The sequence below is a fragment of the Marmota monax genome, unplaced genomic scaffold, assembly GCF_021218885.2.
Source record: "Marmota monax isolate L192 unplaced genomic scaffold, Marmota_monax_Labrador192_F-V1.1 WCK01_AAM20220418_F8-fsc00030, whole genome shotgun sequence".
NCBI lineage: Eukaryota > Metazoa > Chordata > Mammalia > Rodentia > Sciuridae > Marmota > Marmota monax.
The window spans coordinates 2,406,145-2,433,190 of NW_026691988.1; the positions used below are offsets into that span (position 1 = coordinate 2,406,145).

Genomic DNA, 27,046 nt, shown 5'->3' on the forward strand with positions numbered 1-27,046 from the left:
CAGCCCGGGCGGCCAGCGCGGCGGCCGAGGCAGGGGCGCCGGCGGGGGGCGCGGGGGCGGCCGGGGCCGCGGATCGGTGCGGCGGGAGGCGCGAGCCCCGCGCGCCGCCCCTGCGGCCCCCTCCGCCCGTGTGGCCTTTGTGCCGGGCGCGCACCGGAGAGCGAGCGAGCGAGCGCGAGAAGTACAAGTACCGAGACCCAGGCAGTGGGAAAAGAGGCCGGGCCACTTTCTCCCCGCTCGGGCTGCGGAGAATGGACTGGTTGAATGTGCAGGCGCGTCTCCCCGGCGTGTGCTGTGTGTGCGCGGCGGAAAGGCCTCCCCGACTCCCACCGCGCACACGCACACTCACACGCACGCACACACACGGACCCGCGGCCAGGCTCGGCGGCCGAGAGTTTGCGTTTGCTTCCTCGCCGCCTCCCCATTCCCGACCGAGTGTGTGAGAATTTCATATAGATCAGCTCCAATTTCCGCCATTTTGGGAAAGTTGCACAAAAATAAACCCTCCGGTTTATTTCTGCCAGAGGCAGGAAAGTGCTTCGGGAAGCGAGGCGGCGCGGGCCGCGGCGGCCGTCCGCGCGGGGGAGGGCGCGGGCCACGGGCCCGGCCGGGAGCCCGCGCCGTCGCGGCGTTCGCCCGCGCCGTGCCGTGCCGCGCCGGCCCGGGTGCGGGCGCGGGCGTGTGTCGGGAGGCGGCGGCCGCGGCGGCGGCGGCGGTGGTAGCGGCGGCCGCGCCGGGGCGGCGGGCTGCGCTTGGGGGAGGCGCGGGGCTGCTGTTCCTGCAACTTGTTTACGGCTGCCTTATATTGGGGAGGCGAGCGGGGTCGCAGCCGGGGCCGCCGCCCGCCTCGCGCCGCGTGCGTGTGCCATTCCGGAATAATGGGCTTTGCACACTCGCGTCCTGGGCCCGGCGGGCCGTCCTCGCGCCGCGGCGGCGGGGCGGGGGGAAGTAGAGGCCGGCGGGGGTGGGGATCGGGAAGCGCAGGAGCAGAGGCATCCGCCGCGCGCCCCGCGAGCTGGTGGGGGGAGGAGGAGGAAAACTTGAGAGCCCTGGAATGGGAGGGGGCGCGGTGGCACGGGCGGGGGGAGGGTGCAACTTCGGGACTGGTAAAACTTTAATTACCTTGAAAGAAAAAAAAAAAAGGCCCTATGATTTTAACCCCCGGTTCTGGTTAGAGCACGGCCCACAGCGCGACCGTGAGAGAAAGTTTAAAAGCGGGCGGTTTCCTCTCCGCCTTCCTTGCGCAGGGTTGGGGGTGTCTGTCTGTGGGTCTGCGCTCGGAGAGAGGTAGGGGTAACGAGCCGCACTCCCGGGTCGCGTGGACCTACTCTTGCCCCACCCTTCCACGGGGAGACGAAGGTAAACGTCGCTTCGGTTTCCCTTCTCAGTCCCCCTGCCGCCACCACCCCGCTTCCTTTTCCTCCCCCTCCCCGCCGATTTTTTGAGGGGACCCGAAAAACGGAGTCTCTTTCCTTATGCAACTTCCTCGGGCGCCGTGAGCACGGCCCTTCCCCCTCCCTGCATCCCTTGGCCCGCTCCTTTGCCACCTCGGGGCTACGGCCAGAAAAATGCATTCGAGATCATTCAAAGTGCACAGAAACAAAAACAGATTTTTAATTTTTCTAAGTTAAGGGAAACTGAGATGAGAAATAAGATTTGGGGTTGAGGGGGCTTCGGCTCGGGCCAGTGCGTCAAATTTTCATTTTCCTAGATCGTGGTTTGTGATGTCTTCATTAGTGTTGGGAGCACGACAGTCTCTGTACTGGCTATCTCGGTCGCGTGGATTTTTGCGCAAGTTTTTAGAAAAACACTGACTCGAGTAGAGAGCATTTCTCCGGAAAGTTTCAAGTGCAGCAAAATAGCGAACGTGCAAAACTGGCCAAGGGGAGACCTCTAGTGGTTAAACGCATCTTAAGTTCGGAAGGCCGAGAGCAAAGTTTGGCCTTTACTTGTAGCTACGTAGTCCGTTCAGACGTGGAAGTAATTAGAGGACCTGAGCGAGCAGCCAGATGTTGTGTGAAAAGATGCTGATCAGAAATAGAAAGTTTGTTAAATCCGAGAGAGCAATGAATTCTGAGGATTCAGGGCCCGTAGTTTCCACTCGACATGGCTTATATGAGAAAAGCACTTTGCTTTTATTCTGGGTTTTGAGATTGGGCCCTCCCTGGAAAAGAAACAATTGTTTTTGTATTTGTCATCGTTCGTATCTTCCATCAATTTCTAATCACAAGTCAAAGCAAACACTTTTCATTTTGAATGTTAATAAAAATAGAAAATGAAATATGTGTTTAAAACTTGGAAGAAATGGAAAAGATCTTTGAAATTTGCCTTTCATATGAATTGGTCATTTTATTCTCCCATAAGTATAACTTAAGGCTAGCATTTCATTTTTTAACTATATAGTTATATAGTCAAAATAAGTAGCACTTTCTAGTTATAAGATTGTACTTTTGTTTCACTGTAAAACATTATTTATTAATACTTTGCATAATCTGTGATTTAAAACACTGAAATATGTGGGTAAAAACTGCTTAGGTAATATCTAGTCTTTTGCCAGCATGTGTTTTGTCAAGTTTCAAGTATTTTAAAGATAAAAATAATGAAGGAAATTAAAATTAAAACTTTCATCTGTTTGTCATTGGGTGAATTTAGGATATGGGAATGATATAAATGATTAAAATCAGTTTCACTTTATCTGGAACTAGTTTATTTTAACAGACAATTGTGGTAGAATGTGGAATTATGCATGTCAGTGTTTGAAAATGTGAACTCATTAATTGTGGATTTGAAGGCTTCTTTTTGATGACAGTACTTTTGATTTTACTTTCCTCTTTTAAAATCAGTGCTAGATTCTTAAAAGAAGTCTTTGGGGTGCACAGCAGTTGTGAAGATCACCAGGCAATTCTGTGTTTCTTCACCACCACAAGGTAAGATTTGCTTGTTGATATAAATTCCTTGATGTACGTAAATGCTAAAAGCTGCTTTTGGAAATCAGAAAGGAGAGTATGGGCCAGGGTTAGCAGAAAAGCACAGGTTTGTGGGGGCTTCTTCGAATGAGTGAGAGTGTTGGCACTAAATGTGATTGAGAGCTGAATGAAACAATAGGGAGAATGAAATTTTCCTGGATAATTGTGAGACCCACTTCCTAGATATTTTTCTTTCAGTACTGAGGTTTGAACCCAGGGGCACTTTGTCACTGAGCTATACACCCCCCACCCCAATCCCTTTTTACTTCTTAATTCTGAGACAGGATCTCACTAAGTTGCCGGGGGTCTTGCTAAGATGCTGAGCTGACCTCCAATTTGTAATTGTTCTACCCTAGCTAGCCTCCTCAGTTGGTGAGCCATCTCCCTTGGCTTACTTAGTGGATTCTTAATTAGCATTTCAACACATTTTCTGAGAGTAAATTGTTTTATTCTTTGAATTTGGAAAAATGGGGAAACTGGAATTATAAAATAATGTAATTATTATGTAGGTATATACAGATATGGAAGACTGTAGAACTTTTTTGGGGAGTGGGGGTGCTACAGGGGACTGAACCAGGACATTGCACATGCTAGGCTAGGGCCCCAGCACTGAGCTATATGCCCAGCCGTAAGATTTCAAAACTTTTAAGACTGGTGAGATGGGGGTCTGTAGTAAAATTTTGTAGGTAAAATTTACAATGAGAGTTTTGGAGTATTTAAATAACATTTAAGTAACTTCTATGGCTTGAATCCAAACAGAGCTGATGTGTACCAGATAGCATGGCATAGGGTCATGGTGAGGCTCCAGTGAGTTACCTTGGTCTTGTCAGTTTTTGAATATATGTCCTTGGGGAATATCATTGTTGTCTATTATGGTCTTTTTAGTAATTTTGGAGGGTAGTGTCTTACTTTCCATAGTCTAGGACCTACTCTCAGGACAAAGAAACAAAAAACAAAACAAAACAAAACCAAAAAAAAAAAAAAAAAAAATATATATATATATATATATATATATATATATATATATATATATATTGCTTTAGTTGTAGTTGGACACAATACCTGTATTTTATTTTTATGTGGTGCTGAGGATTGAATGCAGAGCCCTGCATGTGCTAGGTGAGCACTCTGCTGAGCCACAATCCCAGCCCCCCTACCAAGGTTATTCTTAGGCAGGGGGTGCAACCATTTGTGGGACAGAACATAGTGGTTTCTACTGTTAATACCTCTTTTGCTTTTTTTGTTTTCCCTCCTTAACTTTGCTTTCTCCTTTTCTGCTTGTTTCCTGCCTTCTCTGTTGTAAGTACTAAATTGGGTCACTAATTGTTCAGCACAAACAAAATGTAACAAAGATTAGACTTACTTTTCTGAGCAAGACTAATAATCGTCATTGGGCCAGGTATGGTCTAGAAGTCAATCCAAAAATTACCAGTATGAAAATGATTTTTAACAGGAGCTTATTGTCATTTTTGCTTGTGGGTTGATTTGAGTAGTGTCATTATGAAGTATATAGATGTGGTCTCTGTAAATGTGTGGGTAATGCAGCGGAGACCCATGGGGCAAGACAACTACAAGATCATGCAGACAGAAGTAGGGTTGAAGCAGATTAGTAGGTGTTTCCTGGAAAGATGAGCTTCATGTTTGGACATGCTGAGCTGAGGATAGCACTTGTTTCTCTTTTTGGGAGAGTCATTATAGCTTTGGATAGAATGTCAGAATAGGCATCAGAAGACAGAATTTTGTCACTTAATGTATATCACCTTGTGTAAGTCATATTACTTCCTTCAGCCTAGATTTCTTCATCTGGAAAATAGGAACAATAGTTACTTTTTTAAAAAAATCTAAATATTAAATAACAAAAGATTCTGAAAACTTTAAAGAATTATTCAAACATGTGGTGGTTATATTATCATTGTGCCTTAGCCAGGCTTTGTGATGGGCAGAAAGTAGGTCGTCTAGGGCAGAACATGGTAATTTAGTTCCTGGCCAAGGTTTTTAGATTGGCTTCTGGTATATGCATTATATATACCTGTCAAAAAATTTCCAGCAATATTTTTTCCTTGAGCAAAAAGTAACTTATCGTTGATAGTATTGACTCTTTGAGGGGAGGAACATGTTCTAACATGATACTGGGTACAAAGCCTGAAATTTATTTATCCCAGCCTAGTCATTTAATAAGGAGAAGGGGCAAACGAAAGAAATACTTTAAAATGTTGCCTAATTGTGGAAATGGTAGGGTGGTTAAAGAAGAAGAGTAGGTGTGAAGGGAATTCATGTACTGTAATTAATATTTTTGTTGCGTGAGTCTGCTGGGAGAAGAGAATGAGAAAATGAGAAAATAGGTATCTGGGCTAGTAGTGATTTAAACTAATTATGTGGACAAGAAAATGATTCCTGTGAATGACTGGATTTAGGTAAAGATCCACATGGGCTCTTCCCACCTGTTTTCTAGACCCCTTTGCTACCACATTCTAATTATAGCCAAGTCTCTAAAATCTAGATGGAAAAATACCTCACAGGTACTATTTGTCATTATATTTAATTTGATGATTCTGAATTTGACAAAATAAACCTTGGCATGTTTTAGTTTTATTTCATCTCTCTTTTATATATTATCCAATCAATGTTTTACAAATTTAAAAACCCATTAGTGGAGGAAAGAAGAAATATGTCCTGTTTAATTAGTCCCTGAGTAATTGAGAGTTGGTTCCTGAATAATTTCCCCTGCTCTGTTTGCTAGTTTATTTTTAAGAATTATATACTATTGCAACCAACATGATTTGCCGTAGATGCAGTTAAGATGAGATATTTACAGAAGTTATTTTATGTGGTGTGGGACGAGAGTACTCTGGGGTTTTCAAGGATGTGACACTGAGTGATCCATCCAGCAGTGTTTCTAGTTAATTACCAAGTTTTTGTCAATCCTTATAGTATGAATTCTAGAAGACTAGATCTTTGCCCTTATGGAGTTTTCTTGATCTTCTCCAGAAGTGGCCATAACTCTGAACTCCACTAATAATACTGTAACAATTACACATGGCACCAGCAAAAAAGAAAAAGAGTTTTAGCGGCTGTGGAAGCCATTGAGCTAAGAAACATGGATTTAGGGGCTAGATGATGCAGGACCTTGGCTTATAATCATGTACATGTGGCAGAGTACAGGATATTTCTTTTTTAATGATTAGCCTTCAGAAGCTAGTAAGCAGCTTTTCACCTTTTGTCAAGGAATGCCTGAACTATGATTGAGAATGATGGATTGGGTTGACTTGTTCTCTTTGATCACTGCGTCGACAGGTGACTTTCTGGTGAATATCTCATTACTACTGTTCCTGTTTGCTATTATTGAAGTATTTGTTCCTCACAAGGATTTGGGGTAATTATAATATGGATGAAGATATGTATTAAAAATATATACTTATTTGTTTGTTTATTTCTGCAGTGCTCAGATTGAACCTAGGGCACTGGACATTCTAGGCAAGTACTCTACCCACTGAGCCACACCCGTAGCCCCAAAGATACTCTATTTATATGATGTCTTGAAGTTCAAGGGATCTGCAGAAGATACATTTCTTAAGGGCTTCATTATCCAGTGGGGATGTTCTCAGGATTTCTTTAGACTGTGTCAAGTTTCTTAGTTGATGTATGTAGATATGAGTCAATAGAAGAGATGATAGATTAGTTAGTGTTGATTGTAGCAGTTATTGCAGGGAGCAGATGGAAAGAAACACCAGGAACTGGTACCTTTGAAAAACAACTAAATTTAATTTATTAGCTCTAAGAAATCCCCATTTAGGAAACAAGATAGTTTAGAGGAAAGAACAAGGAAATTTGAAGGGAATGTGGATAAAGTTGGGTGATATTTAAGGAGTTGAGTTTCTTCCTCAGAAGTGGATTTGGAATTAAGGGCTTAGTGGTTATTGTAAGGATTACATGCATATTATGTGAATACAGTATAATGCCTTCTGTATTATTCTTGTTTCTGTCATATTTACAGTCAATGCTTTGTATGGAGTCAACAAATACTATGAAAATCGATATTGGGGAGTGCTTCACACAGTCAACACTTGAAGTAGGGTTGAATGAATGAATGTGTTGGGACTACAAGAAATAGAATATCAGTCCTTGCTTCAGCATGTTTATAATCTGGTTGGGGAGATAAATCATATACATAAAATGATAGTTTACAAAACAAAGCTGCAGTTAAATATGTGTGAATGGTAGAGATGAAGTCATGGGTACCATGGTAATACTGTGGTAATACATGTTCCTGTGATAGTGATGGGGCAGGTGGACTAACCTCTGCTAAACACTTATAGTATTAATATTTAAGGTGAAGTATACTTTGAGTGCTCTCTGAATGTCAAGCATTAAGCTCAGTGCTTTATTCATTTACTTATTTATTTATTCACCCCCAAAATACCTAGTGCTTACCTTCTGGATATCCACATATTGCTCTAGGCACGAGGTATTATTTCTACTACTTTCACTAATGTTGAACTTCGGGTATTATTATTATTTTCTATTAATGCAAACTGATGCTTGGAGATACTTAGTAACTTGTCTATATTATGCTGTTTGAGAGGGGTAGAACCAGGTAAAATGATATTGGCATGGGATTATTTTGTTTTGTCTTTAGGTTTTTGATTTTCAAAACAGTAGTTCCTACGATATTTCAAAGAAAACACATATCCAGATTAATATGTTTGCTCTTATACATGGCTTATACTAAGATGCACAATAATGAGCAAATATAAGAAAAATAAATGGGAATAAAATTCATCTTTTTATTTTTTTCTTTCCTTTTTTAAACCAAGAATTGAGAAGATTCGTTGTTGAGTTGTTTGGAAAAGAATACCTTGGGTGCCTTGGTGCAGCCTATAATCCTGGCAATTTGGAAGGCAGGAGGAATGCAAGTTCAAAGCCAGTCTCAGCAACTTTGTGAGACCCTAAGCAACTTAGCGAGATCCTGTCTCAAAATGAAAAAGATAAAAGGCTATATGGCTCAGTGGTTAAGTGTCCCTGGGTACAGTTCTTGGTACCAAAAAACAAAACAGCCCTCCCCCCCAAAACAAAAACAAAAACAAAAACAAAAAAACCCACAAAACCCTCCTTGGTCTAATTCATGAATCCATTATAAAGCAGTCATCAAAAAGAATGGGATCTAAGTTTACAGAGGGGACTCAAAAGATAATGGAATTTACTCTGAAGCTAGGATTGTTAAAAGAAGTAACAAAATAAGACAGAGATAATAATGGGGAGGAACGAAGGGCAGTTATAGTATCCTAGAATCAAAATAAAAATGAAGATGAAATGTAAGTAAGAAGATACTCAAAACAATACACTAATTCTGAATTACTGTAATCAGAGAGCCAGGGGCAATCTTTGCATGGTGGAATGGAGTCTCTTTTGCCTGGTTGGGTGGTTTCTCCCTGTTGTGTGCCTCACCCAGGTATCTGGGTCGGACTTAGCAGTAATAAACTTTTCCTTTTTTTTCCCTTCAAATGGATATGGGGGATTGAACCCAGGGGCATGCTGCCATTGAATTACATCCCAAGCACCACCACCCCAAGACACACACACAAACTTTTAATAGTTGTAGATGGACATAGTACCTTTATTTTGTTTATTTAATTTGTTTATATGATGCTAGGGATTGAATCCAGTGCCTCATGCTTGCTAGGCAAGCATTCTACCACTGAGCCACAACACCCAGCCCCAAGCCCTTTTTAAAACATTTTTTATTTTGAGACACAGTCTCACTAAGTTGCCCAGGCTGGCCTTGAACTTATAAGCTTCCTGCCTCAGACTTCCAAGTTGCTAAGATTATATGTGTGCATCATCACACCTGTTTGTTTCTCCTAACTTGAACTTTATTCAGTAAAATTTTTTGAGACTTATTCTGTCCCAGCCCTTTCAAGGTGGGACAACAGCTTTATGTTATATATAAATTTATGGAATTAAATTTGTTCAGGTTTTAGAACATTAATCTGTTGTGTACTCCCAACCTTCTTTAATAGGATGTTCAGGAAATATTTTGTATTTCTCCCCATGTGTTACACTGTTGTACCCTGAAGAATGAATTGAAATTTCTAAGTGGTCAATTTGGTCTGATTGTTAAATGATATAAATAATTCACCCTGTTGATTTGTGGTCATATTTGGTGAACTTGAGGCTTATGTTGATAAGCAGGTTGGTCACAAATGATTATCAAGATTAGCTGTAGGCATGACTTCTGGGAGAAAAATAAAATCTGATCAAATCTAACTTATGACATAAGAGAAATCAAGTGTAAATCTTAATTTTAGCTCTATGTTCTATAAAAGTATGAAGCAGAATAAGTAAAAGAAGATACCACTTTTAGTGTTTTTGAAAAAAATTTATGAAGGGAAATAAAAAAGAACAAGGCACTACTTTTAGTTTTTCTTTTAAAATTTAAATTCATGCATATGCAGCAAAAGCATAGAAATATCTGTGTCAGACAGGTTCTTGTTCTTTTTATGGCCTTTGAATCCCTCTAATGGGTGTAAAATTTCTATTATTATCTTTCTAGTGTAGTATGTTGATGAGATAACATTTTTAAAGAAATTTCTGCCTCACATATCTTGTAGAGCATACATTGAAGATGAACTTCAAATAAAAGTATTTGGTGAGAGTGTATTAAATAGGCCATAGGCCTGTTAGTGTCAGTTAGTGTGATTTCACTTTCTGTGTACATTTTTTTTTTTTTCTTGAAAGGCATTTTTCATTTTCTGTTCCTCTTTTAGAGGAAGTCAGTAGGTGAGGTTACAGAATCTCAATAATTTATCCTTCTTAACAGTAACAAACAGGGGCAGGAAGTTGAGATTTTGTTAAGTTACCCTTGGTGTACTCCTTTGCACACCATCTCCATGGAAGCATAGATGAGAAATCAGTTGAACCATTGCCACCATATAAATAGGACCATTCTCACTAGGGTATGGTGAGGAGGTCAAGTGGGAGCTTTCTTGAGAACGCATTGAGGAGGAAGCATTCTTCCTGCTGATTTCATATTTAAAGGTAGATGGATTAGTTGACGCTCAAGATCTGCTGTCCAAGCATGGTTGAGAATAGAAGACCCAGATTCTGAAGGCTTTGTTCTTGATAGGATTAAGATTTCCGTTCTCACATTGAAATAATCTAGAGTTTGCCTGCTTAAAATCTATGAACTTGGGCCCTCAGGGCAAAATTTCACATCTCTCTACCACAGATCTCAGTTCCAATATGTGTGTGATTCAGAGTTCTTATCAAGCAGGGTAAGTAGACTATCAAAGCTGGTATCTGTCATGCTTGATTTGAAAGGAAAAATTTTCTTTGTAGCAATATGTGTTTGTTGAAAGATGCTTCAAGTGTTAGTTTGGATTTTTCTCATCCTTATTGAATAAGCCCGTTTAAGAGGTTTGAATTTAACTTCTTTTGATGTGTTCTTCACTGACGCTTAAATAAGGAGAGTTTCTTGGAGTGGTGATGTTTTGCTTCTGCCAAGGAGGTAAATAAATAAATACTTAGCAGCCTAGTTGTTAGTTGGAATTTTCACTGGGGAATGTGAGACCGATGGACAAATCAGTTTCTTTTTTCTGATTTCCTGTCTTTCTAACCCTCCTCTCCATTAATCTGTCTCTTGTTTTCCCCTGTTTCATCCATTCATTTGGTAACCTTTATCAATACCTACTGTGAATCTTCACAAGGGATTGTAAAGCCCAGTTAATTAAGGTCTCCATCAGTACTTCTTGTATGCAGATGGTGATAACACAGTGTGATGATAATCAGGGTATCCACACTGTCTTCCTGGCCTCTTCTCCTCATGTCTTAGGTGCACATACACAAACCAGGGCTTGTGTAGAGAAAGACTGGCCGGGTCACTGGAGCCTCCTGGGGAGGATCCTTAGCTTTCATCTCTCCTCTTCATATCAGCCTCTTGCCGCAGTCCTTCCAGTGCATGCTGTCTGCCTCTGCACCCGCTGTCTGTCTCTTGAAACACGTTCGGGAGCCACTGTTGGCATGTGAGGAGGTTTCAATGTTTTCAGAGCACAAACATCACAGTAAAGTTGCCAGTGGCCTAATTTGTTGGGGTAGCTTTTTTATCTTAATTTTTATTATTATTATTTTTTGGTTGCCAAAATGTTCTTTTCTTTAGAAGAACGTGGCTAAGCTAATGTTTATTGATCTTACATTTAGGATACCTTACAAAGTCTCCCAAATCCACTCTGAAATCTACTTGTCCGTGACAACTCGGAGTCTTGCAGTTTTCTTAAACACTGCTCCCCCAACCCCCAATCTCTGGACTCCTGAAAATTTACATAGGGCTTTATGAAGCCAAGGTGTTGGCCTTTGCACAGGTATCATCTCCTGCCCTTTGTTATTGCACATACCTGGTGACCTGGTGCTTGGAGGGCGCATGGACACTGGAGAGAAGATTGTTTTCTTTTGTTCACAATCACTGAAGCTCTTATAGACTGAGTGTCCTCTGTGTGCAAAGCATTCCAACTTGCATAATTTTTTTAAAAAAGTTTTTATGTCTCTATGAAGTAGATATTTCAATCCACTTTACATCTGAAGGAGCTAAGGCTCAAGAGGCTAGGTCCCTGCCTATGGTGTACAGGTCGTAGTAAGTCTCGGGGCTGGGATGTAAATCCAGGTGCTGTGGCTGCAGAGCCTTTGCCTTACACCATTTCATTGTCTTCTCTGTTGACTAAATTACAGCATCCTGGGCTCCGTCTAAGAGATAAAAGTCTGTTTCTTAATTTTCTTATTTATAAAATGAGGAAATAGTTCTTATCAGTCTTGAAAGAGTTGTGAAGGTCAAGTAGGCTGGTATTGGTGAGATCCTTTAATATGACAAGGCATTAAAGAACCCTTTCTTCCCCAGCATCTCTGTGTTCCTTTAATGTGTATCTGTTAATGGGTTAGTCTGATTACCCCATTTGGCCTTGTATTGGTGGACACGGAGTTCTCTTAGTAAATGTTGGGTCTTTAGGTGTTATAAAGGACATCATCACAGAGTACAACAAAAGCTGTAGGGAGGTCTCAGAATGCAGGGCCCATATCTTTTTCAGTATTATTTTCTCAAGTCTGAACTAAAAGAATATGCCTCAGTATGAGACGTCATAGAATTCCACACATGGCTGCAGTCTGGGAGCTAAGTCAGAAGGTAGCATCCTTCAAGTTGCATCTAACTTGAAGATGAATGACATCTACTCTGTAAAACACTACCTACTTTCATGTTATTTTCCACAGAGGGGTTTCTGTAGAACTCAATGTGCTGTGATAGTGATTATAAGTCCATAGTGACTGTGGACTTAGTGCTACACAGGTGTCTGCACCACAGCCAGTGTGCATCTTCCAAAGGCTGCTGGGAAATTGCATGTCTTTTATCACCGAATATTTTATCTGGGATAGGAATGAATGGCTTTCTAAAAATTGTGTTTTGGGGAGCAGACTTTGGGAAATATTGTCCTAGTGTTTCATCTAGTCTTGTTTAAAAGGAGTCATACCAGTGTGGTAGCTCATGACCACATGTGGGGCTTCTCTGGGGATTGGGTGGCTTCAGGCCTTTTTCACATGGCAGATCTTTCTACATTACTTCAGATGGATTGCTTTATGACAAAACTGGGGGTCTTTCTGGAGCTATTATTAATATTATTAATAATACAATACCTAATTTTAACATAGTAATCTTGACATCTTCTAATGTAGGTTTGAACACTTACTACCTTGGATGTTATTGAAATGAATTGACTAGCCAGGTGCTGTGATGCATGCCTGTAATCTCAGTGACTCAGGGGGTTCAGGTAGGAGGATAAAAAGTTTAAGACCAGGCTTATCAATTTTGCAAGACCCTGTCTCAAAATAAAATGTTAAAAAACAGTTGGGGATGTAGCTCATTGATAGAGCATCCCTGGGTTCAATCCCTAGTACTGCAAAAATAAGTAAATTAAGAAATGTTTGAATTAATTTTAAGTTAAAAATGAGTTGAAAAGAAAAACTGCTATTTAATTTTTTGATTGCTAAGGAGCTCTTATGAACCCAGATAATTGTTAAAGTCAATAATTATAATAAGAAGTTAACATTATATTTGACTGTTGTCTACAGGATAGCTAACATATTACCTGGTTTATCTAATCTTCACCATTACTCAGTAAAGAAAGATTCTGTAATCCTCTACATTTTACAGAGGAGAAATTGATTAAGTGACTAACTCATCCACAGTCACAGAAGAAGCAATTGTTAAACTTTGGAAAGTGGAATGAAGAGGAGGAGTGGAAAGTACTAGTTTTGGGAAGGGGAAAGGACTTGTGAGAGTACAGCAGGTCCGAAGGATACTCTGTGAAGTCATTTGATTCATGCCTGTGAAAGATGCCAAGGAGCCAAGAGAGTGAGGATGGGGGTTCAGAGGAGTTCTGCATGTCACAGTGAGAGCCCTTTTAGCTGATATAACTGAAGAATGATATTAAGGACTTTTGAGTGTGTTTCTCTGTGCCAGGTGTAGCATTTGGTTGGTAACTGATGATTTCTATGAAATAAACCAAAAGCCCTCTTCAGTTAATGGCCTAACAGTAATCATCATGGCAACAAGGCCTTTGACTTTTACAGTGGAGGATGGCCTTTTTCATTGCCATGTTCCGCTTCTATACTGTTTTCATTTTTTTTTTGTGTGTGTGTGTGTGCATGATAATGATTTTAGGGTTAGCATTCTTGATTTGCTCTTTAGAGAAGATAACGTTGCCCTCTTAACCAAAATCTGGAAGGCTTAGTTCATCAACACCAGGCCTGATATCTCATGCCTGTTATCTGAATGACACAATTTCAATCTGATTCTGGTTCTTAAAATTTTAATCTGATTCTGCTTTTGAGGTAATGTCTACTCCCATTTTATACTCTCAGCTCATAACCACAGTATCTTTGTACCTTAATTTTGAATTTGCACCAATTAGCTACAAAGCTATAAAATGCAACTCTAAAGAAAGAAAACATTAAATAATTACAACTATTTAGCTAGTCTTAATGGACATCAACTCATTGTTCTTTTAAATATAATTTGGGGAGAATGATGGGTTGAGCAGGAATAGGCTACACTTAGTGCTCTTTCTCAGTGATCCTTGTTTTTCCCCGTATCTTCAGGCTCAGACTCTTGGGGTGCAGACAAGGCCCACTCTTCTGCTTTGTGCTGTGTCCTATGTTAGGTCACCTCTCCTCATCTAAGCCCAGGCAGGCTCCTCACTTTGACTCTGCAGCAGGAGCTCAGCACATAGGGAGACTGTGCCCCTCACACCGAGCCTCTCTGTTATCCACTTATGGCAGACAGAAGCAAAGAAATGATATGAGGGAAGAATGATGGAGGACATAAACTCATTTTATGTCAAAATTAGATGCAGTAGATTCTTGACATTTGTGAGGGATATGGCCCAAGCCAGTTGCAGTTCAAAATTTAAAAAACTCATTGTAGCACATAATTCCTTCCAAAAAATTACTAAAAGTATACCTGAAATATTTAAATGATCTTTCTAGACCCTTAACTGCTTCTCTCGTTTGATGTTCTGTCTGGAGAACTTATTGACACAAATTCACATGTATTTTCTACTGATTTACTTTTGGAGCATTTGGTAGTTTTGTTCACACAGTGTGTCTGAGTCATTGCTTTTGACATTTCAGTCTTTAATTTATCTGAAACTTCTATTTTGTGGCTAGGGCGTATTACTTTCATAAACATTTCCATATTCCCCTCATTCTGTCATCAATTCTTAGACTCAACTAGCAGTTAATTCTGTTTGTTTCATTTCTTAAAAAGAAACAGAGTTTTTATCACTTTATTTACAGTGTTCACAGCACTAAGACGGAGCACTGTGACTAAGAGCATAACTGGACCTTGGCCAGGCCAGACTATCTTGCCCCTGCCCCTCTTTATGGCATGTGTGATTCAGACTCATGTCTATGTAAAACGAAAAATTATGAAATGTCACGAGAACTTCAGGTGTCACTCAGGAATAGTAGAAACCATCAATATACAGTCTGGGAATGCATACCTTGGTTGTGCAGAAGTGAACCCTACACTTCTTTTTCCCATTCAGCTGTTGAGTTGATGCACATGCACATATAGTTAACACCTACTAGTAAACTTACCCAACAGCATTGTAGAAGTTGATTTCCCTTAGTGACTATTAGGTGATAGATTCAATTTTTAACATCAGTAACAAATATTTCATGATAAACATATGTATGTTATAAAAGGCATGTCTTATTTTTAAATTTTTTGTGGTATTGAGGACTGAACCGAAGGAGAGTCTACCACTGAACTATACTCCCAACCCTTTTTTATTTTTGAGACAGAGTCTAACTGAGTTGCTCAAACTGGCCTTGAACTTTCAATCCTTCTGCCTCAGCCTCTACAGTAACTGAAATTATAGGCATGTGCCACCACATCCAGCTTATAACATAATTTTAAATAAACGTGAAACAGGATTTAAAACTTATATTTTTATAATTAATAAAAATTTAAATATTTTCAAAAGGGACACAAAAATGTGCAAAGAGAAGGCTTCCTCTCATGACTGTCCTTTAGCAAACCATTGCTTCTTCTTGGATATAGAAGTGGTTTTTGACAAATCCTTCTGGAGTTGGTCTATACATATACAAGCCATATACATATTTATATTTACCTGTTTTTGTTTTACACAAAGTGTAGCATGCAGTTTTTGTACCTTGCATAGAATTGTTACTATTAATAGTGTCTTGGAATTCTTTATTACGTGTGAAGTGTTTTCTTGTTGTCTTTCACAGTGCGTCATATGTTGTCGTGTGAATTTACTATAGTTGTTCTCCATTGATGGACAGTTAAGTTGTATGTAATTTTTTATACATATATGCACAAGTATTTACAAAATAAATTTCTAGAAGTATAATTGCTGAGTTGCGGGTTATGATCTTGAATATTGATCTGCATAATGGTTGTTTCAACTTAACAATGCCTTCATCAAGGAATATGAGAGGTCCTGTTTCCCTATAGTCTGATAACAGAATTGTTTTTTGTGTCTGCTGGTAATTGAACCCAAAGCCTTGTGTGTGCTAATAAGCACATTCTCTACTACTGACCTATATCCCCAGCACCTTAATGTAAGATTTTTTCCATATTTTTTATTGGTACATTATAATCATACATAATAGCAGGATTCATTGTTACATATTTGTACATGCACATAACATAGGATTTTTAAATGTAAGATATCAATAAGTAGCCTAGGGGCGTGGCTCAGTGGGAAAGTACTTGCCTAGCAAACCTAAGCATACCTAAGGCCCTAGAGTCAATCCCCAGCCGAGCAAAAACAAAACTAAGCAATACCAAAAAAACAGTCTCATTACCACCTAACAAAAGTGGTACTGGTAGACTGGGGTGGCCAGGGACTTGTTTACATGAGAAAGTGAGGAGTTTCATCCAATAGAATTATCTCCAGGGAGAGTCAAGTTGCACAGCTGTGGTTTGGAGACGTGGAATGGGGTAGGAGAGACATACAGGAGGTAATTCTGAGGATAGTGTCATATGTCATTTAGGCTGCTCTCTAGACCTTTGGTTGGAGGCTAGGGCAAGAAAATTATAATAAAAGTGACTGAAAGCTGAAGTGAATTGTTTTGTAAAAAGATATTTTGGGTGGGCTGGGATTGTGGCTCAGTGGTAGAGCGCTCGCCTAGCACAGGCAGGAGCAGGGTTCGATCCTCAGCACCACATAAAAATAAAGGCATTGTGTTGTGTCCATCTACACCTAAAAAATAAAAAAAATAAAAAATTTTTTTAAAAAAGATACTTTGGGAAGATAGTGCATTTGTATTGGTGTTAGCAGCAATGGCCCTGGTCTTCAGTGAAGTCATCAGTTCCTTGGCAAGACATCTGCAGTGGGCACTGGGAGGGGCCTGCTGGGCATCAATGCCTTCGTTTTTACCACGGTCAGCCATAACATGTATATTAGGGGAAATTGAAAGCTCCACTGATACATTTGGTAGATGTCTGAACCCCAAAGCTGCATTGTCTGATATCAGTAGAGGCCAGAGACCATTAGAACTAAGAAAGTAGGAGAAAAATGCTGAATCTTGTTTGAAAGCACAGAGGCCCATCGTGGTGCACTTTTATGACATTTTCTTAGGAAATCTCAGCACCATTTAACAAGAGTTTGGGGGTGGGATTTTCTGCAGAATGAGAAACTACTCCTTGTATTATGACTCCTATCTACCTGCTTTTTATGGCCTGTAGAATACAGGTTACATATAGGATTATGGAATGTAGCAGGTAGTAATTACAGGAACAAAACAAAAGTAAGAACATTTTCTAAGCATTGAAAAAAAAAATTGCTGAAGTCTTTTGGGCGTGATTTGTTGAAGTGAAAGGCCTTCGAATGTTTGTATGCAAGTGTACATACACGGGGAGGGTGAAATGAGGAAGAAAGACTTGAGATGTCGTAGAAGCAGTAGCTTTTCTTAAAATAGTATTGCGTGCAGGCTGTTCTACCTGAATGAAAGGTGGTTGAAAACACTAAATCTGTTGTAGCCATTCAGACTTCTTATGAAAAAGTAAGCCACCGGTGGCCTCAAAATTAGATGACGATGCGAAAAACAATGTAATAATATTTCTGTGTTGTACAAAAAAGTCCACAAACCTTAGAATGAAAAAAAAAATGGGTGAAACAAGCTTTACAAATTTTAGATAATATGCTTACAGATTGAGCACACTGTGTAACATTAGTAATATTTTATATAACAAAAGCCTATTCTGATTATTTCCTAAAACTCGTAATGAACATTAACTTCAGGTTTTGTGAAATGTTAGCTTTTAGATTTCTCTTCCTGGACAGACAGGATTTTACTGCTGTGAATTTTATACATGTATGACTTTTGGGTAGGAAAAAGACCAGGGACTCTGGTTTTACCCAGTTTATCCAGCAGGGGGGAAATTATTCTGTCACTACCCTCTGTCAGAAAAAAGTTGCCACTCCTACATCCCTTGATAGGGAGTCAATTTTATGGCTGGTCTTTATCCATTTGGTGAGGGAGGAGCATAAAAGAATTTAAGTACAAGTCTTCATTTATTTCATACTTTTACAATTTCTTAATTTAATTCTTCCTTATGCCTTCACATCCTAGTTCCTGTTTTGAGGATTAAGTTAATGATAGTGGAATCTGATTCTTCAAATTAAAACTGGATATACATTTTGAAATGTCTAATGTTTCATATTTTTTTATATTTAAGAAGAAAAAAGAAAGAATATTGAAGTACCTAAAAATTTTCAACAGAAGACAGCTATCACTCAAGGAATCCCAAGTAGTTTTTCTATTGACTATTGAAAAATGAATGTTAAAAATGTTTAAGTGCTATAATATTTTATACAAAGAATCCACAAACCTAACCTTTTCAACACACATAAGGAAATTACATTAAAAAAAATCTTGGAAAGATATTTTCAGGCACGTACAAAGCTTAGGATGTAATATAATAAACTGCCACAGACCCTACTTACATCTGGACAGTTCCTTATATGTTGCCAGTCTTATTTTCACCATTTCACCCCATTGTTTACTCTATAGCACATTTCTCTTAGTATGTCATTTCCTCTACCATTTCACTTGTATCACTAAAATATAGGAATAGCTCCCCTTTAAAAAGTGCATACCAGCATCACCCCTTTAAAAAAGCAACACTATTTCTTCTGATGTCATTAGATAGCCAGTTGGTATTCAAAGTTCCTCTTCTATATATAAAATATATATATATATAGATATAAATTTATTTATTTATTTATTTGTGGTAGTGGTGCTGGGGATTGAACCCAGGGCCTTGTGCATGCAAGTCAAGCATTCTACCAATTGAGCTATATTCCTAGCCCTATATAATAATATTTTTTTTAAAAAAAATAGTTTAAATCAGGGTCCAGACCAGATCTATGAATTGTAATATTGGGATTGGTTGATATATATCTTAAATATCTTTTTCTCCGTTTCAAATTTCCTCCTCAAGTTTTTTCCTTGCAATTTCATCTTTGTGGAAAAAAATAAGTTTTTATTCTGTAAAATAGTGACTCTGAGACTTTTTGGTCTCACATTGTCTTTACACTGAAAAATGGTTAAAAAAGAGGGATTGTTTGGATGACATATAGATATCTACATGTCTATATAAATACTAATAAATACTAATATTTACTGTTAGAAATAGGTTGTTTTGGAATGTTTATTTAAAAATAACAACAAAAAACCCAGTACATGAGACTATACATAAGTATGTATTTTTATGAAAGATAATCATAGTTCCAAAATTTAAAAAAAACAGAGCAGTGGAATGCTTCACATTTTTGCAGATCTTTTTTAATATCTAGCTTAATAGAAGATTGTTGTGTTCTTATATCTGCCTCTGCACTGTCCATTGAAATCTGTTGTTTTGGTTGAAGTATATGAGAAAATCTGGCTTCATATAGAGGGTTGGAAAAGAGAAATAATTTTACTAGTCTTTTCAATAATAAGTGTACATTCTTCTTTGATACCACACTAAAACTTGACAGGTGATGGTTTCTTGAAGGTTAGTCGAATGTAATTTGAAACCTTATCAGTTGAGTTTTTCATATTTTGAGGCATTGAAATCCATTTGGTCTGTCTTGCATTTTGAATGAATCCCTTATCCGTGTGTAGTTTTGTAACATCATGCATTGGTCATGTGGAAAATATTTCTTCACTGAATTGTATATATCATTCAAGTGTTAACAAATTTTGTTATGAAGTATTTTAAATATCACATTTATTGTTATCACCACCCATCTATCTCCTTTGTGAAGTCTTTTGGGAAGCTGTCAAATTCACGGTGATAGATATAAGTATTCAAAAATTCTTTTTTTTCCCTGGAATACTCAAATTAGTATTTCTTTTTTTGATGTGATAGCCTCACTTCATTTATTTTTGACAAAATATTTGCCTAGTGTCCAAACCTGAATAAACACAGTTTGTTAAATAAAAATGGAATTCCATGCAAAAAGCAGCTTTAATTTCCATCTCAAACAAAATTCACCAGTGCTTATTTCTTTTTCCAAATAGTGAGTTGGTTTCCTCCTAAACTAAAAAAGGTGATCAGTGAAATATTCTTTTTTTGTTTGTTTTGAATATCAATATGAATTTATAATTTTTTTTCATACAGAGATTTAACTCAGTGGTGCTTAACAACTGAGTCTCATCCCAGCCCTTTTTTATGTTTTATTTAGAGACAGGGTCTCACTGAGTTGCTTTATGACCTCACTGAGTTGCTGAGGCTGGCTTTGAACTTATGATCCTCCTGGCTCAGCCTCCCAAGCTGCTGGTATCACAGGCCTGTGCCACTGTGCCTGGCTTCATGCATTTAAATTTATTTGATGTATTTTAATTAATTGCAACTAGTAAGAGTTCTACTTTGCCTTATTTTGTCTAGTAGGAGCCTCTTCAAATTAGGCCCTAAGTTCTTTGGTTGTGATGTCCCTTGTCTTTGATAGTTTCTTTGCTTTCTTATTTGACAAGGTATCCCAGGCTCATCTGGGATATTTTCTGCCATTGAGCAGAAATCAGTTCCTTTTCTGGGAAGATTTAGGAGAAATTGTATTTAGTTACCACAATCAGAGAACCAAGCTGCTCATTATCATTGATTAGTGATTAGATAGCTGGAAAATAGGCATAATACATCATGAATTGATATTGATACTTGCAATTCAAATTTAGGATCCATTGATCCTTTTGTCAGTTTTCTATGATATGCACATAATGACTGACTTGTTTTATCTCATATTAAACAAATGAGAGTTTCAGAAAATATCAGTATTACCACCAATGATGTGATTATGGAAAGTTTTGTAATTAAAAAATGAAAATAAAAGCATTATTAGTTTAGCTAGTCAAATTGGCCTTTTTTAATTCCACATAGGGCCTGGAGTGGATTAGGCAAGTGCTCTACCACTGAGCTACATCCTCAGCCCTTTCTTATTTTTGAGATAGGGCTTGCTAAGTTGCCCAGTTTGACCTTGAACTTTCTTCAGCCTTTGGGTTATCTGGGGTTTATAGGTGCTTGTGACGCCTGGCCAAATTAGTTCTTATTATTTTTCTTTTGATACTAGGGATTGAACTCAGATGCTTAACTATAGATCCACATCCCCAGACCTCTTTTATATTATTTAGAGACAGTGTCTGCTGAGTTGCTGGGGCCTTGCTAAGTTACTGATGCTGGCTTTGAACTTGGGATCCTCTTGCCTTAGCCTTCCAAGCCTCTGGGATTACAGATGGGCACCACTGCCCCTGGCCAAATTGGTTATCTTAACTGAGCCTTACTATTGATGTTTGCTGTACATCTTAAGACTGTTTTCCTGTTTCTTAAAGCAACATAGTTGCAGCTATTTCAATGGAATTGAATAAATCTGTTTACTTTCTGACTCAATCACATTGTGCATTTGTTACATTAGTAGATCAGACACTTAATTGATAAATGTAGTGTAGATGACAGTCAATAATGGACTAAATTTTCCCTGTTCTTTTTAACTGTCAAATTGGCCTCTTTATTTTTTATCAATATTTTATCCAGTAGTCTCCTTATATCTGCAGTTTTGCTTTCTGGGGTTTCAATTACTTGGGTGTCTCAGTTATTGGAGGTCAGCGGCTATATGAAAATATTAGATGGAAAATTCAAGAAATAAGAAATTCAAAAAGTTTTAAATGGTGTGCGGAATAATTGACAAAATCTTGCCCTGTTCTGCTCAGGACATGAATCATCTCTTGTCCAGTGTGGCCATGCTGTATACACTTCCCACCTGCTAGTCACTTAGTTGCTGCTCAGTTGTCAGATTGACTGCTGTGGTATCATTGTGCTTGTGTTCCAGTAACCTTCATTTTACTTAATTATGGCTCCAAAGTGCAAGAGTAGTGATGCTGACAGTTTGAATATGCCAAAGAGAAATCATAAATTGTTTCCTGTAAGTGAAAAGGTGAAAATTCTCAATGAGGAAAGAAAAAAGGTCATATGCTACAATTGCTAAGACCTACAGTAAGTTTTGTTAATCTCCTACTGTGCCTAATTTGTAAATTAAACTTTGTCATAAATATGTGTGTATGGGGAAAAATGTACATGTAGGACTTGGTACTGTGTTTTTAGGCATCCACTGGATGTCTTAGAATATATCCCTAGGATAAAGGCAGAGTACTGTATACATTTTTTATTCTTTATCCACACCTACTCTCTTTTCAGTGTCTTAGAAAAGAAAACATCCTTAGAGGGCAAAAATTTCTTGCTGTATGATATCCGTACCCAAAGAGGATGATTTTTTGTTTGTTTTAAGTGAATATGTTATGAATGAATGAATTTCTTTTTTTTAATAATAGCACAATTTTACCATAAAACTTATAAAATTATTTTCCTATAATTTTATAGGGATTGGAGTGGGGAGATGCTGAGGATCAAACCCAGGGGGTCTTATGTGTGATAGGCAAAGTGTTCTTACCACTAAGCTTTACCCCAAGCTCTATTAACAATTATTATTAGGTCTATGACTATGGGATAGTGTAATCAAGAAAATTGTGTACTGGAAATTGAAGTAGTGATTACTAAATTAAAAATGATTTGCATGTGGAATATTTAGTGATATTTCTTTTTTTCCCCCTCCCCTTCTAGGTTAAAAAATAAATCATGACTGAGTCTGCCTCTAGCACAAGTGGTCAAGAGTTTGATGTATTCAGTGTTATGGACTGGAAAGATGGAGTGGGCACCTTACCAGGAAGTGACTTAAAGGTAGGCTCTCCTTATTATTCTGATTGTGTGTGTGTGTGTGTGTGTGTGTGTATACATCTGTATGTGTGTTTATTTTTAAATGAATACATATGTGAAATAAGAAAAGCATTAACCACAGTGCTTCGGGTTTTATGTCATGCTCACACATCAACAGTAAATTTACAAGACACGTTGGAATGCTGATGGATTGGCAGAAGCTTTTGTCACTTGAGTTAGAGGACTAAGAATATAAGAATATTCTGTAGCATGTTCTCATTTTACAGAAATTAATTTATAGCTTCCAGGAGGATCATCTCAGTTTTGACTCCATCATGAGGGCCAGTAAATGCAGAAATGGCAGAGATGAAGAGATTAAGTGCAGAACTTTGATTTTCATAGAAATCATAGCTTCTTGGATTTTGTCGTAATGGGCTTTGCTACTTGGAATAACTATATTTTCTTTGTCTTAGCCTTCTTGTTTAAAAACTGGATAAAATAATGTTAAAATACTGAATAAACAGACTTTCATTTTCTTAAATTACTTATAATGTAAATAATTGTTTTTTGTATAATCACTTGTTCAAAACAGGACTTTGCTGTAAGTCATAGTGCTTTTTTTTTTTTTAGATGAGAACCCTCTTCAGGAGTTTCATTCTGCTTCTGTTGTACGTGCTTGCCCTGCCCCTTTCCCCAGGACTGTTTTCCACTCTAGGCCCATCTGTGCTGCACCGTGAAACATGGTTGTGCAAGCATCCATCTGGGGAGCCAACTGCCCCCACCTCTCATATCTGATTTACTTTTGCTCTGATCCTATCACTGAGACCTTGAACCTGTTGGTGGCCTTTTAGACTTTCTGTGTTTGGTCATTTGGGTGTTTGAACTTCCGATCTCCCTAATAGACTGTCATCTGACTGGCCTCTTTAAGGCTTAGTGTTCTGAACTATCTTGAATAGAAGAATTTCCCCCTGATAGAGGCTTCTTGGAATCTAATCCCTTTTCGTGGCTGTTTGACAAGTATCTTAGCCAAGCCTGCCCTCACTCATCCTCAGTGGGGTGATTTGAACAATCTGGCTGTCGTTGGAAAAATACTTGAGATTTTAGTTTGGTTAGGTTTAATTAAGTGCAGTGTTCCAACATCTCAAGTTTACTGTCACAGAAATATTGCAATGAGTTTAGTGAAATCTGGAGAAATTGATTTATTTTAAATGAATACCAAAATACAGTTAGATAGGAATATTTATTCTAGCTTTCTATAGCATAATAGTTGATAACTAGACTGAAACTGAATGATAAGATAAATTTTAACGTAACTCAAAAGAGGAGTCCAAAGATTTCCAACACACAGAAATGATTAATGTTTGGAGAAGATGGAAATATTAATTACCCTGATGTGATCATTACACATTGAGTGTGTGTGTGAGATACATATATGTATATACACGTACATATATGTATACATATATATGGAATTATTTTACTGTACTGTAAATATGCAGAAATATTTTGTGGCAATTAAAAATTTACAAAAAAAAGTTGGTGTTAATTTTACTTCTGTGTGACCTTCAACAAGTTAATTAAACTCTTCAGATCAATTTTCCTCTATAAAATAAGGAATTAAACAAATATTAAGGATTTTATCTGCTCTGGCATTTTCAAGTATCCATCTGGACATGATATGATAGATAGTACTGAAAATTTTTGAGTAAGAAAAAATATTTCTCAAGTTCTAATAAAGCCAAACATATATGAGCCACCTGAACTTTGTCAGATTATTTAAAATTCCCAAGCTTTGGAAGCCGTATCTGTCAAATGGGGCTTTTAGAATCTATAGTAAGATTTACAACCATAAAAAGGGTTATGAGGATTGAAAGAAACTAATGTATATCAACACTTAACCAATTGTTTATAGCTTTACAGTGTCTTTTTTATTGCTGCACTCCCTTATTTTTCTTGTATTTTTATTCCTTAATGGCTTTTTTATTTTTTTAACATCAAGTGAATGGAGAAATTTGCAATTATTGTTCAGTTAGCTGTTTTCCCCCCATTTTTTATTGGTGCATTATTGTTGTACATAATGATGGGATTTGTTGTTATATATTTGTACATGCACACACTATAACAATATAATTTAGCCAATATCACTCCCCTGCAAAAAATATACCTTTTAAAAACACAGAATAATAGGTAAGAAACATGTGAAACAATGGGCATGGAGTAAACGTGAGTGTGGAATCTTTCTATTCTACAGTCCAATAATGCAATGGCATATACTTTTATTTGGCTTATGTTTTCAACTCTGTAATGAAAAATGACTGTATTTTCTATCCATGCATTGTATAACACACTTGGAAATCAAGGAGGAAGAAGAAATACTGGGGAAGGAAGACACAGAAAAATTAAATTTCTATTTCCAATTCTGAATATTCTCAGCTAACATCAAAATATAGTATTATTATACAGTTATAAAACAAAAATCTGTATTTTATCAATTAGGAAGAAGTTTAAATTTTGGAATAATTATAGAATTACAGAAAATTTGCATAAATGTGAACAGAGAGTTCATATATATCCTTCACTGTGTTCAGTTAGCTTTTGACAGGAGATTGAAGTTTCTACCTGTAGGAAATTTGGATTGCTTTAAGGTTTTCTAAGCAATGACCTTTAGAAATCAGCTTATACCTCTTAAGGCAATCAGGTAATTAAACCACTTAATGGGTGTTATAATCTGGGTTATTTGATATGACTTTTAGATTCATCTAATTACTGGGTCATTGCCAGGTGTCCAGTTCCCGTTATGTGCTGCAGACAGTTTGACACTTTCACTTCAGAAAATAATTTGAAAATTATTTTTGACTTTATGGCTTTATTACCCATTGTATCTAAAATTCAGAGACTAGCCTGTTGATTATATTATATTGGATGTCTAATTCACGTGCTTGTTGAATTAAAATCTGAGTTGCTTCAGAGAGCTGATTGAGGAAATGATTTTGCAGAAAGTTAAAATATGAGAACTTTGAATCAGTTGTAAAATCTGTCCTCTCACATCATGCTTTGCTTGTTGGATACTAGCCATACTTCTGCTTTTTCACGAGTAGGGGCATGGGGTTCTCCTAACAGTATGGTAGCTTAAGACGGCCTGCCACACTTCACTCAGTTTTCTATCATGGGAGCAGGTTTTTATGTGCTTCAGCTTTGGCCATTTTGAAAGGCTTTTCCTCTGGGAAAGCCTCATGATCACGGCCACTCTAGTTATGTATTTCTTCTGCACTTGCTGGTATCTTTCACAGCATAGTTCAAGTCCCCTGAAATTTTCTATAGGATATGATTTTGTTTTCTTTTGTGATCTGGCCTCCCTTTGGGCACATTTCATTTTACTTCTCAGCACCTCTGATTTCTATCCATACCAAACTACTGAGATTTCATACTCTGGACCCCTTTTACTGTTCCCTGTGCTGGAATCCCCCTTCCCCTCCCTAAGCCAACTAACCCTTAGATAAAGCAGAGCAAACTTTGTCTTTGAGGACAGATGTGAGAGGAATAAGGGAACTTCCTCTCTGATGAACGCTTTACCTGAATCTTCTTGTTTCATCCTTTTATGTACTCCTTTGGGGTAGTGTCTGTCTTGCAGGTCAGTTTACAGACGATGAGGTGCAGAGTGGTTATTGCATTGGCTCACGTCACTTACTGGCAGAGCTGGATCTTGAGAACAGGCTTCTCTAGTATTAAAATTGATTATCTTAATCTTATACTGCTGCCTGAAGACTGAGAATATTTTCATATCAACAGAGATACAAGAAAAATTTACAGGGATAGAGGAGGTAAAAACTTATTTCAGCTGAAGAAATTAGGAAGGCTTTGAAAAGCAGAGTTCTTTTGGTCTTTGGGTTCTGAAAATAGGAGATTCAGTGAAGACTTCTAGGGGCAGCAAGGGGAGGAGGGCAAGAGAGAAGGGTATCTAGAAGAGGCAGGAACTTCAAAATCCAGAGAGTGGTAGAGGAGAACAGCAGGTCTCCACCAGTGGTCTGGAAAATATTGTGGTCATTAATAAGGCACTTTTTGCCTAAGCAAGCTTTGGAAACTTTACCACTGCCTAATTTGTTCTTTTTTAAATGCAGAGAAGCATTTGTAGATTAATGTCTTAGGGCCAGCCATCAGAAAAGGCAGGTGACTAAGTGGTGGCGGAAAGGAGCCTGGCAGGGTTCCCAGTGCCAAAGCAGTTTTTCTACCTGAACTTCTAATGATGTCTGAAATTTATCCACAGAGAATTATTCCTCTGGGTCATAAGGATTTAGTCTTTGAAAGTCCCTTAGTAAAATGCAGA

At 38.2% G+C, this 27,046-nt stretch overlaps 1 protein-coding gene across 10 annotated transcripts in view; it reads left to right on the forward strand.

Annotated features, from left to right (window-relative positions):
- The window catches only part of L3mbtl3 (L3MBTL histone methyl-lysine binding protein 3), a 110,956-nt gene that overhangs the window by 695 nt on the left and 83,215 nt on the right, over positions 1–27,046 (forward strand). For 7 of the 10 annotated variants that reach the window (XM_046449233.2, XM_046449261.2, XM_046449272.2 and 4 more), the window contains exons 2-3: positions 2,844–2,927; positions 22,630–22,746. In XM_046449233.2, coding sequence (XP_046305189.1) covers positions 22,645–22,746 — 102 coding nt within the window. In that variant the 5' untranslated portion in view covers positions 2,844–2,927; positions 22,630–22,644. Of the gene's footprint in view, positions 1–185; positions 436–1,121; positions 1,360–2,843; positions 2,928–21,771; positions 22,006–22,629; positions 22,747–27,046 lie in introns of those variants that run through there. The other 3 variants (XM_046449251.2, XM_046449241.2, XM_058581105.1) reach the window with 3 other exon arrangements.